Source organism: Emydura macquarii, unplaced genomic scaffold (genome assembly GCF_026122565.2).
Source record: "Emydura macquarii macquarii isolate MOO-44397 ecotype Brisbane River unplaced genomic scaffold, CSIRO-AGI_Emac_v2 contig_3692, whole genome shotgun sequence".
NCBI classification, from domain to species: domain Eukaryota; kingdom Metazoa; phylum Chordata; order Testudines; family Chelidae; genus Emydura; species Emydura macquarii.
The window spans coordinates 12,392,270-12,404,210 of NW_027133829.1; the positions used below are offsets into that span (position 1 = coordinate 12,392,270).

The following is an 11,941-nucleotide window of genomic DNA, read 5'->3' on the forward strand; positions in this document are numbered from 1 at the left end:
TCTCGGCACAGCCGGGGGGAAACGGGCCTGGCCGGGTACCCGCAGCAGCCCGCTGCCGGGACATTGCCCTGCTCGGGGTCCCAGTCTCTAGCTCCCTTTGGATCTTTCTCCCAGCGCACCCAGCCAGGCGGGGATGACGACAGACACCCCGGGATCCACCGTGGGAGCGGAAGGCAGGAGACAGAGGGGCCAGGCTCCGGCCGGACCTGGGTCCCTAGACGTGCCCTCCCGCGGTCTCTGCCCCGAGGGGTCAGGCAGGCCCATCCGAGACTAGGCTCCACAAGGAGAGGAGTGATCGGGCCAGGCCAGGGCGCAGTGCCCGGGGCGCAAAGAAAGGGGGCTCCCCAGCAGCTTTCCCGGCCATCCCACAGCGCACCCTCCTTCCCCCATCCCGCACCTTAGTCCCTGCTGTGGGGTTCTGCTCCCCGGCCCTGAGGTGCCTGCGAGCCTGCGGGGGCGGGGAGCTGCTCTCAGCGCCCCGCTGTGGCACCATGGCGCATACAGCCAGGTCTGGCGCCCGGGCTCACCCCGCCCACTGCAGACAAAAACGACGGGCAGGCCCTGAGCACGCAGGTGTGTGTGCGCGCAAAGGTGCAATGCCAGGCCGCGGGGCGGTGCCCGAGGTGCGCTACAGCGCAGCGTCCTGGGCACGCGCCCCTGGGGACTCGCGGGGCGTCACTCGCACGTGGCCGCCGGCGGCAGATGCGGGAGCCCCGTCGGGAGAGGGCTGGCGGCAGAGCAGCAGCTGGGTGAAGAGACTGACACAGCCCTGGCCACCCCCCATCCCACTCGCTGCGAAGAGCCCCTGGTTAAACTAAAGTGAACCGGGGGAATTCCTCAGCCAGTCCCGGTCCCCGGAGCCGGGCGGGGGGGGCTGGTCGGGATTACGGGATAATGAGACGACTCTGCAGCGACCCACCCGCCAGGACAGGCGAAGATCAAAGGCAGCGGCTGGGAGCTGACAGCGCCGGATTAATGTGTTTGTTTGTTTACAGCCATTAGCGCACTCAGCCCCGGCCCCGGGGACTAATGGAGCAATTAGCAGCCCCGCCGGAGAGATCCCATCTCCCAGGCCGTGGGCCCTGAAAGCTTCCCTGCAGCCGGGCTGGGCCGGCCCGTGGCACCCTGGTTCCCGGGTTCCAGCGGGAAGGGAAACGTTTTCCCAGCGGCGCCAGCGCCTCCCCGGGGTCTCCAGCGCCTCCGCTGCTGGGCGGGGCCCCCCGGGCTGTTTGCTGGGTCTTGGCTCCGGGCGCAGCATCCGCAGAGCGAGCTCCATCCATTACAATAATCCCCTGTCTAAACAGAGCGGAGACGCGGCTGGGACAACAAGGCCGGGCTGTAAACAGAGCGCAGGGGGCGCCGCTAATGATATACATACAATAACCATTAACGGCGCAGCCAGCCCCGCAACCCGAGCCCCGCCGGCTGGGGAAAGCCCCGGGCTGGCGCAGCCCGCGGGTACAAACCGCCTGCAGCTTTAACCCGCCCCCCCCAGCTCCTCCGCACTCCTCACGCACAGGGGCGCCCCTAATCGTCCCGCAGACAGTGGCAGGCCCCTGCCGCTCCCCCAAAGATCCCACGGCCCCTAGTGTCACAAGAACCTCGCAGCCAGAGCCCCCCGACTCCCTCCCTCGGCCAGAGCCCCCGCCCCACCCGGCCTGTCCGCGCCCCGCGGGTTTATTGATGAGCGGCTGGTATCGGAAAGAGCGGACGGGGCCCTGCCCGGCGCGCTGGGCTCTCACCCCTGCAGGACCACAGCCAGCCCTGGCCCCACGGAGTGTCCATCTAAACAGGCAAGGCAGAGGGAACCCACGCGAGGCTTACTTCCCATGGGTCCCTCCCGACCCCCCAGCCCAGGACACCCTAGTGGGCTCCGCGGAGCTGCCCCCGGCTCCCGATCGCTGGCGCAGCCCAGGGACTGCCCGTCCCAGCACGTCTCCCTCCCTCGCTGGCTCTGTGCGCGCTCTCAGCACCCGGGCACCGCGCCCGCCGGGGCCAGGCCCCAGCGCAAAGCTGCGAGGACCGGTCGGTGCTGGGGGCCTGCGGAAACCCGGCTCGGCCTCCGGTGCTTCCCTGCAGCGCGTTGCTCCCGCGTGCTCCCTCCGGGCCTGGGCTTGCCCCCTGCTCCGGGGCAGGCCCGCGAGGAGCCGAAGGCAGGGGCTGCATGTCCCCCTCCCCGCGCCGTGCGAGCCGGCAGGGCCGCGCTCCTTTTCCCTTATTTGGGCGTTTTGGGGGAATCGGGACTCTCGGGATTTCAAAGCCCAACAACTCTGGGAAGCGAAGCACAGAAGCGACTGGCGTTTCCGCCTGGGGCCCTATGCGCCGGGGGTCACCGCAGTGTCCCAGCCGGTTCCCCGCAGCCGGGGTCGGGTCCCAGCACACGCTGGACACAAAGGGAAGCCCCCGGCCAAGCCGCTGGCTCCGGGCCCCGCAGCCCTTCCCGTCGCCGCGCTCGGTCCCGAGTAAATCGCAGGTTTCCTTTCCCACTCTGCGGCCCAGAGGGAGCCGGCGGAGCGAACGCCTGCCCCGGCGGGGTCCGATCCGCCAGGCGACGCCGCTCCCGGGGGACCGGCTCGCCTCGGGGTGGTTTTAAACCAAAGGAGGAAGGAAGTGGAACCCCCGCCCGGGGCTGAGCCGCGTCTGCGTCGCCACCGCCGAGCCCTGGGGACTGGGGAACGAAACGGCCCCGGCGCAGCCCCCTGCAGTGGACACAGGCCCCTGCTCCCGGGATGAAGCCGAACGAATCGGCTCCCGGGAGATCCAGGCGGGCCGGCTCTACCCGCCCGCTTAGTAATGAGGTTGCTGGGATCCTCCATGCCCCGGTGCACCGCCCGCCCCGCGGGTCCGCACCGCCCGCCCCCTCCAAGGCACCGCCGCGGGTAGCTCTGTGCGCGCCCCGAGAGCCCCAGCCCGCAGCTCGGCGCGGCGCGGCTCGCCCCGCCGCTGCCTTCGCGGGCCTCCACGTTGCTTAGGCTAAAACAAAGAGAGTCCCTCGCCCGCCGGGTCAGCCGCTCCCTTCCCGGGCCCTGCGCGCTCTGCCCGCCTGGCCCGGCCGGGGGAGGGAGCGGAGGGACGGTTTTAAATTCACACAAAACCGGACAATAACCGGGAAGGGGAAAGTGAGCGGCGGCTCGCGCGGGGAACGGGAGAGTCACGGGGCGGCCGGGCCCAGCGGGTCTAGCCCGGAAAAGCCCCAGGGCAAGAGATGGGCGCTGGGCCTGCGAACAAGCCTGGTGCCGAGGAGGGTGATTTTAACCTGCCCCCTCCCCAGTTCTCCCCGCGGGCGGAACCAGGCTCCGAGGAGCCGGCCAGATTCCGGTCTTTGCACCAAAGCCATTTACTGGGCTGGATCCATCCGCGGATCGAGCCCTGGCCCCCGCGGAGAGGCGCTGGGCTCCCCCAGTTACCCCCATAGCTCAGGGGCTCCTGCCTCCCTGGGAGTTCTACCCAGTCCCTGGCCGGGCCCTGCCCAGAGCCACGGCCCAGAGATTTGGGCCTTTTACGCAGAGTAGGCCCCGATCTCCAGCGGGCCTGGATCTCTCCCCAGACCAGGGCCGGGCGGGACCAGGGGGCCGAGGTTGAGCGCTTGCTGGGATGCCGAACGCCTCCCGGGCCCCAGCCTCCGGCGCGATTGCTAGCCACAGACCGCCCGGAACGTGCCCAGAGGCGCCGAGCTCTCGGCAGGCCCCGGGAAAAGAGAGGCCGGGCCAGGGCAGGCCAGGGCAGGCTCCCCAGGCGGCCCTAACACCGCTAAGGCGCCATGAATCGAGGCCACAGGGGAGACGGGATCGGTTTGGCCACAGGGCGCTGCCCGGGCTTTCCCCGCGCCCCGGGCACGGCCCGCCCGGAGCCCCAGCGTGGGCCACAACGCTCCCCTCGCCAGGGCGTGTCCAGACTCCTCGCCTCGCTGCGGCCTGAGGGTCGGGGGCAACGGGCCGGCACCAAGCACAAGGCGGCGGGGGTCGCTGCGCGCCGCGGGGGAAGGAGCCCCTGACTCCGCAGCGCTGCGATCCTGCCTGTGGATCCGCGCGGGGAAGGCCGGAAGCTTCGCGGGACACGCGTGGGAGCCCCGGGGCCAGAGACTGTGGGAGGCCGCGGGATGTCTGCTCGTCACCCACGCCGAGGCAGCTACCCTCCGCTCAGCCAGGCCTGCCCCGTGCGCCTGCCACTGCCCCCCCCTCCAGCGATGGGCCCCTGCAGGGCTCGGGGACCCGGCTCGGGGCGCTCCCGGCCTGCCCAGGCCTCTCCTGTGCGCTGCAGACCGGGCGGCGGCTCTGGGCTCTTCCCCTCGGGCCGGCTCCGGGACTCTGCACCTGGGATGCCCGGCGCCTCTCCGGCGAAATCCTGCCCCGCGGAAGTCACGGGGAGGCAACAGGCCCGGATTTCACCCCTCGCCACAGCTGCCCAGCGCTCAGGAGCCGGCCCCGGCCCCGGCCTCATGTTAATGGGAGGGGGCCCGATCCGGGCAGAGGCCCGCAAGGAGCCCGGTCACTGCCCCGGGGAGGTGAGCTCGCCTCGGCGTGGAACCGAAGGGAAACACCGTGTAAACGCCGGTGTCTCTCCGTTCGAGCGGCGCCGCACGCAAAGAAGGGAGCGGGAAAGTTCGCGCCGGGCCGGCTACCTGCGCCGGATCGATTTTATCGGCAGCCTCATCGATCCCGGCTCCTGCGCGCCCCGCGGGCTGCACAAATTCCCCGCCGCTCCCAGCCAGCGCCGGCCGCGGAATTGCCCCGCCGCGCGCGGCGTAGGTCCCGTGTCGGGTCCAAACGGTCTAGGCTGAAACTAGGGATTGGAATCGATCATTGCAGCCAAATACTGTAGATATAAATTAGCCTCAACTATCGGCGACCACCCCGACAGACCGGCACAGGCTGGGAGGCGGCGCCCCAGTAAATTCGATTTCGCTTTTACGTGTAAATACCCAGCAGAATCTTCCCGGCTGCTGCGATTTCTTTGTACACAAACAGGAGCGGAGCTGGCGGGAGGGTCAGAGCCGACAGGGCCCAGGGCCGGGGAAACCACAAGGAAATTATCGGGAAAGGAGCAAACACCCGATGGAGAAAGGAATCGAAACAAAACGAAGCCGGGCCGGGCGGGCGCGATTCGTCTCCCCGAGTTTCGGGGCTGAAACGCGGACGGCAAAGCGCGCGAGGTGCCCCCCGAGTGTGCGGGTTACTCACCCGGGCCGCAGTCTGCGCCCGGCTCCGCCCGCGCCGCCGGATCCGCTTTCGGGGTCACCGTTTCGATTTCCACGGGGCCTGCAGAGGAAAATAATTTGTAATTAAAACGAAATCTCCGCGCGGTGATTTTTCCCCCTCTGCTTTTCCCTTTTATTTTGCAGACAGCGGCTGCCCGGCCCCGAAAACACAGAACTAGCCGGCGGGGAGGCCGCTCGGCGGCGGGGGTCCCGACCCCCTGCCCGCGCCCCGGGCCAGGCCGCCAGGCCGCGATTCCGTTCTGCCTAACGCGCGCTAGACACCAGCGGGCTGACGGGACAACTGGGCCCCTCCTGCGCAGTCTGGGGCCTTTCCTCCCCGGCAGGATCCGTCCCGTGGCCCGGCGGGGGTTGCGGGGCCGGTATTCGGCCGCGCTCGGCGATAACTCACGGGCGAGAAGACGATTATTTTCCACGTCTCCGTTTGCAGCGATTCCCGCCGGGCTTTAATTCCCCCATTTGGTTCCATCTCTCGTGGCGCCGGGACACGCTGCCGCTCCCCTCCTGCCGCTCGTGGAACGAACGCGGACCGACAAACCACGCGGGGCCGCCCGGCGCCGGTCCAGGGTTTCCCTGCAAAGAGTTGGTTCGTTGGCTGAGGGGCCAGGATCCCCCGGCCCGGCCCCGCGCCCGGCCGCCGGCGCAGATCGGCTCTGCGGCCTGGCTTTCCTGTGCTGCCCTGGACCGTGGCGTTCCCCTCTGGATCGTTCTCGGGGGCGAACCGGATCCCACCGCCGCGCAGGGTGCAGGGAGCCGAGGCCAGATTCTCGCGGATGTAAATCAAGAGCCTTCCCTGGAAGTCGCCGCAGCTGGGCCAACGCACAGCAGGCAGGATCCAGGCCCGGGCGGCCGGGGGAGTTTTGCCATCGGTGGAGCCGGGATTTCACCCTTTGGTTTGAAAACTGCCCCGGCTGCGATCTGGCCATGTCGCCCCTTCGGTCTCCTGAGGGCGTTTGGGGAGTTCCCAGGTGGGAATCTCCGCGGGGATCCCCGCCCCCGACAGGCCCTCACCTGTCTGAGCACCGCTGCGCTCCCGCCAGGGAACAGGGCGTCTGCCTTCACCCGAGGCAGGCCCAGGAGAGACTCCCTGGCGGGAGGGAGAAGAAGGGGCGCGGGGCAGGACAGAAGCCGGCACAGGCCCGGGACAGGCCCCGGTGTGATGTGCGGACCTACCTACAGGTACTTAGCAATGACAGGAGCGGGGGCGGCGCCCGCCGTGTCTCGGGCGCACCGCTGGCCTCCGCACAGCCGGGATCCCTGACCCGTCCCCCGCTCCCGGGAGCGGGCCCCGCAGGCTGTGCCCGGCGCGGGGGCGCCAGGCCGGGGTCGGGGCCCGGGCTGCGCTCTCCAGGGAAGTAGCCTCCCCCGAGCCTTCCCTTCATACATTGCTATTTCTGGTAGGGCAGCCGGGGCCCGGGCCGGGGCTCAGGGGGCCGGCTCAGCCACCCCCACCCTCCAATGGGGAGGCTGCCCACAGGGCCCGGCCCCTCCTCGCCGTGACGTGCTGGCCCGGGGCAGAGGAGGCTCCCGAGCCCTTGGCTGGTCCGTGCAGAGGCTGTAACAAAACGCAGACCCCCAGCGCCGGGCTAATGGAGGCAACTTAGAGAGCAGCAGGCGCTGCCCCTCGTTTATCACCGCGCAGCGCTGCCGCTTCCCCCGCCCAGGGCGCTGCAACCTCCCCCCCCCCCCCCAGCACCCCGGAGCGCCGCCGGCCGGGCCCTGCGCCGCGCCCCCAGGATTTATTGGCTGCTTGCGCTGCCCCGATGATGTTACCGAGCCCCGTCACCTCCACCCCCTTCTCTGTCAAAGACATCCTCAACCTGGAGCAGCACGAGCCGCACTATGGAGCCCAGCTGCAGCAGCACCTGGAGCAGCATTTCCACTCGGCGGCCTGCCTGCTGGCGGGCGGGGACGGCTCCCGCTTCTCCGACGGGGAGGAAGAGGAGGAGGAGGAGAAGCTGCCTTATCTGAGCTCCATGGCAGCGGCGGAGAGCCACGGGGACGTGGGGATGGCCGCCGAAAGCTACGTGCACACGGTGCTGCGGGGCTCCTGTGAGCCCCCTGGCCCGGGAGAGGAGCTGGAGCCTGCGGCGGAGCGGGACCCCAGTGAGTATCGGGGCCGCGACCCCGCACCGCCGCGCTAGGGACAAAGCGGGGCTAAGGCAGGCGCGGGGCCTCTCGCAACTTCCACCCACTCGCCTCGCACCCCATCGGCGCCCCAAAGCAGGGCTCACGGGACTTCGTGCCGTCCCCGCAGCACCCACTGCCCCATCCACCCCAGAACCACCCCCACTGCCCCATCCACCCCAGAGCTACCGCCCACTGCCCCATGCCCCATCCACCCCAGAGCCCCCCCATCGCCCCTGCCCCATCCAACCAGAACCCCCCATCGCCCACTGTCCCCATCCACCCCAGAGCCCGCCCACTGCCCCATCCACCCCATCGCCCACTGTCCCCATCCAACCAGAACCCCCCATCGCCCACTGCCCCATCCACCCCAGAACTCCCCCATCCCGCCGCCGCTGCCCCCCTCTCGCCCACCAGCAGGAGCGAAGCTGGAGTCCGCCCTGCGCTCTCCTTTTCCCGAGTTTCTCCCAGTGTCCGCAGGAGGCAGGTCCGTGGGGCGGGGGCCGGGGTCACCTCGGAGCCCGCGGGCGTGGGTGAGGTTACCGGGGACGGGGGCCGCTTGTCCGACTGACCCTGGCGGGGAGCTGGTGGAAACGCGCTGTGCCAGGAACAATAGCCCGCGGGGCGAGCCCCAGGCCCGGCAGCCCCGCTGGGCAGAGCAGCCCCCGGGACGGTGCCTCGCGCTGGGCTGTGGCGCCCGGGTCCGCTTCCTCCCGCCCCTTCCCAGGAACCGTGAACTCTCTGATGTGCTGCCCCCCCGGCAGGAGGCAGCGGACCGGGGCTCGCTGGGCGCGGACCGGGGCTCGCTGGGCGCGGACCGGGCCTGCTCCTTCTCCGGGAAGCTGCTCCGCGGGGCAGAACCGGGCCCAGCTGAGAGGCGGAAGGCCCAGCCCCTGGAGCTGGGAACCCGAAGGAGAAAAGCGAAAGGACCGGCCCGCGCCTGCGGCCTCTGCATCCAGCGACACCCCGCTGCCCGAGCCGGTGAGGGGGAGCGGGCGGCGCCCGGGCAGAACAGGTGGCCCCCAACCTGCGGCACCGCCTGGCCCCCCTGCGGGGCGACTGGACGTCACCCGAGCTCGGGAGCCCTTCGCTCTTTGCTCCCAGCCTGACCCCGGCATGCGGGGGCGGGGAGTTCGGGTGGCCCCGCGGCCAGGCCTAGGGCGCAGAGACTCCCCCGAACTGTCCTGGTGCCCGAGAGGGACTCGGGCTTTCCTGGAACCGGTTCCCAGCCGGCACCGCAATCCCGGCCCTGCGGCCAGCGGGCTGAGAGCCGGGCCGCCGTGACACAGGCCCAGCTGTAAACACCCCTCGGTGCACGGCGCTCACACGCGGGGTCCTGCAGCGGCATGAAATGGGACACAACCCCCGTAACACAGACTGCAAACCAAGCACGGCCTACACCAACACACCCACACACACCGACACACACACACACACACACAGCCATCCTGTGCCTGCAGCAACACACACACACACACAGCCATCCTGTGCCTGCAGCAACACACCGACATACACACACACATTCAGCCATCCTGTGCCTGCAGCAACACACACACACTCAGCCATCCTGTGCCTGCAGCAACACACCGACACACACACACACACACAGCCATCCTGCGCCTGCAGCAACACACACACACACACTCAGCCATCCTGCGCCTACAGCAACACACCGACACACACACACACACACTCAGCCATCCTGCGCCTACAGCAAGCAATGCCGCGGTCACACACACGTGCGTTGTGCACACCACTCTACACGCGCACAAACACCCCGGACCGGTCCCACACACAGACACGTCCGGCACAGCCACACTCAGCGCCCCTCGCGCAGACAGGCCGCAAACCTGGCCCCAGGGATAGCTGCGCCCTCCCTGCCCGTGGCCAGGGGCGCTCGCTAGGCCGAGGCTGGCCCGCTCGGGGACGGATCACGCCAGGTGCCCGGCGGCGCAGAGCAGCCCCGTAGTAGGGCGCCCTTGGCTTGAAGCGGGACCGGAGTCGCCTCGTGGACGAGGCCCAGCTCCCGTGACCCCGGCCAGGCCGTAACCCGCCCCTTTCTCCCCCCTGCAGAGAGCTGCGCCCTGAAGCAGCCCCCGGGCGCCGCAGAGAAGCCGGCGGAGGCGGAGAGGCCGAAGCCCCGGAGCCGCAGGAAGCCGCGCGTCCTCTTCTCGCAGGCGCAGGTCTTCGAGCTGGAGCGGCGCTTCAAGCAGCAGCGCTACCTGTCCGCGCCCGAGCGCGAGCACCTGGCCAGCAGCCTGAAGCTCACCTCCACCCAGGTGAAGATCTGGTTCCAGAACCGGCGCTACAAGTGCAAGCGGCAGCGGCAGGACAAGTCGCTGGAGCTGGGCCACGCGCCGCCGCCCCCGCGCCGGGTGGCCGTGCCGGTGCTGGTGCGGGACGGCAAGCCCTGCCTCGGCGGCTCGCCGAGCTACGGCTCCCCCTACAACGCGCCCTACTCCTACGGCAGCTTCCCGGCCTACGGCTACGGCGCCTCGGCCGCCTACACCGCCAGCTACGGCTGCAGCTTCCCCGCGGGCTGCGGCGGCGCCGGGCAGCCCGGCTGCAGCCCGGGGTCCGGCCCGGGCCCGGGCTCGGGGCCCTTGGCGAACATGGGAGGCCTGAGCGGGTTCGGCGGCGGGGCCCAGCCCTTGCACCAGGCGGCCGCGGGACCCTCCTGTAGCCAGGGCGCCCTGCAGGGAATCCGGGCCTGGTAGCCCGCGCCGGGCGGCGGACACGATGCGCCAGGAGCAGCCAGGGCAGGAAGGGGCCTGGTGTCCCCGGGAGCCGGCCTGGGGGGCCGGCCGGGGAAGTACAGGGAACCACGCTGCCCCCGGCTGGTGCCCGAAGGCCGCCGGGGATCAGGCTGTAATCGAGCAGAGCAGAGCCCAGCGCAGCTCTCCACGCCGTTTCGCCGGCGAGCACCAGCCAGAGACGCGCACGGCTCAGCCCCAGGCCGGGCGACTGTCTTCCGCAGGGCTCGGCCGCTGCGCTCCGCGGAGACCCCCCTCTGGCTCCTGCCTGTCCCGGCGGGGGAGAGGGTCGGCGCAGCCAGACAGGAGGGGGCGTGGGCTCGTCCCAAAGCCCAGCCACCCAGTCCGATCCCCCGGGGCTGCCAGGGAGGGAGCGCGGAGCCCGGCGCCGGGCGGCTCGGCTGTAGGGCTGCGCCTGGAGCTGGGAGCGCCGCACCGTCCGCCCAGCTTCGCTTGTCAAAAGCCAAAGTGGTCGGGGCCGGGGCCGGAGCAGCCGCCGCGTGGGCCCCGGCCGGGCCCTGTATCTACTCTGTATCCGCTGTAGGGGCCGGCGCCGCGGGAGCGAGGGAGTTAATAAACCAGGTGCAATAGCGGCGACCCAGCGCCTCATTGTTACCGGCCGGAGAGCGCGCGGCCCCGGGCCGGGCCCGGAGGTGCAGGGGCTGGCGCGGTCCCGGCGGGCTGCGGGAACCCAGACGGCGCGGCCCGGGCATTGCTATTCACTCCGCCCAGCGGCCCTGGCCGTACCCAGGAGCGGTGTCCTGGCAGGTGTCCCGGCTCCGCTGCCCGCCCGCATCTCGGGCCTGTCCCCAGGGCTCGGCTGAGCCCGGGGCGAGCTGCGGAGCGCCTGGCCCCTGCAGCGCCAGCGGCTTCACCGCGGAGGCGGGGAGAAGAGTCCGTTGTGCGAAGCCGGCTCCCCCCATCCCCAAGCCCCGGAGCCAGCGGCTCGGTCGGGGCAGCCGGGCTGTGGGAAGCCGATCCCCGTCCAGCCCCGGGCTCTGCAGCGGCACGCAGGGCCGGGGAGTCCCTTGGAGACTGGGAGCCTCCGTCCCCCTCCTGCCCTGCCGGCCCTGTAATCCCCTTGTCCCGCAGGGGAAGGGCAGCCCGGCCACGCTCGGCCCGGATTGAGAGAGTGCCAAGGCGCTGAATGGGGAGCCGCGGCGCAGAGCCGGCCCATTGTGGCAGCCGGGCCGGCGCTGAAAGGAGCCGCCGAGGAAGGTAGCGAGAATAGGCGCTTATTGGATTCGGGAACAAAAGGTGTGGCAGGGAGGCGAGGGACAAAGGGGCCCCGGCGCCGAGATTGACGGGCCGCTCTGCCCCCCACTGGGGCCCCGGCCCGGCGCTTTATGCGCGGGGGATGGAGAAACGTGCTGGGTTTTGTTCCCCTTTCTGTGAGCGCAGGCGAGGGGGGGTTCGCGGGGCGCGGTGATTAGGGGCGGCCGGGCCGGGCAGGCTCAATGCCGGGTCATTATTGCTACAAGTTTAGCAATTTCCCTGGGGCAGCAGGGGGAGGGGGCCCCAGGGCCTGCCCGCGGCCGGCCAGCCGCGAGGGGCGCGGGGCATGTGGGGCAGGGGACGGGGCATTTGGTGACGGGGCGGGAGGAGCCCCAGCTCCGGGTCTGTCCCGAGACGTTGGAGCCGCTTCTGAATGTAAAAGACTAAAAACTCCGGCGGGGAGAGGGGCAGGAACCGGGCCCGGGCCGCCGCCCGCAGAGACAGAGCGAGGGGGGACAGACCCCGCGCCCGGCTCCGCGCCGCGGCTCTCGGGGGCCGGGACCTGCTCCCCGACAGCCTAAAGGCACCGCCGGAGCGTCCCGCTGAGCTGGGCCCGGCTCCCGCGGCTCGG

General features: G+C 70.7%; 1 protein-coding gene and 1 long non-coding RNA gene across 2 annotated transcripts; one reads left to right on the plus strand and one right to left on the minus strand.

The window, feature by feature from the left end:
- Positions 1–1,083: 1,083 nt before the first annotated feature.
- On the minus strand, positions 1,084–6,607 carry LOC137145964 (uncharacterized). Its single transcript, XR_010917802.1, has 3 exons — positions 5,607–6,607; positions 5,181–5,258; positions 1,084–1,336 (listed from the first exon to the last, which is right to left on the minus strand). It is a non-coding gene; the product is annotated as an uncharacterized lncRNA (long non-coding RNA).
- Positions 6,608–6,919: 312 nt separating this feature from the next.
- Positions 6,920–11,591, plus strand: NKX2-3 (NK2 homeobox 3). The gene is given in 4 exon segments (XM_067536986.1): positions 6,920–7,321; positions 9,416–9,826; positions 9,829–10,034; positions 10,036–11,591. Coding segments are annotated over 4 exon segments (984 nt in total). The 5' UTR covers positions 6,920–6,978; the 3' UTR covers positions 10,060–11,591.
- The last annotated feature ends 350 nt before the right edge of the window (positions 11,592–11,941 follow it).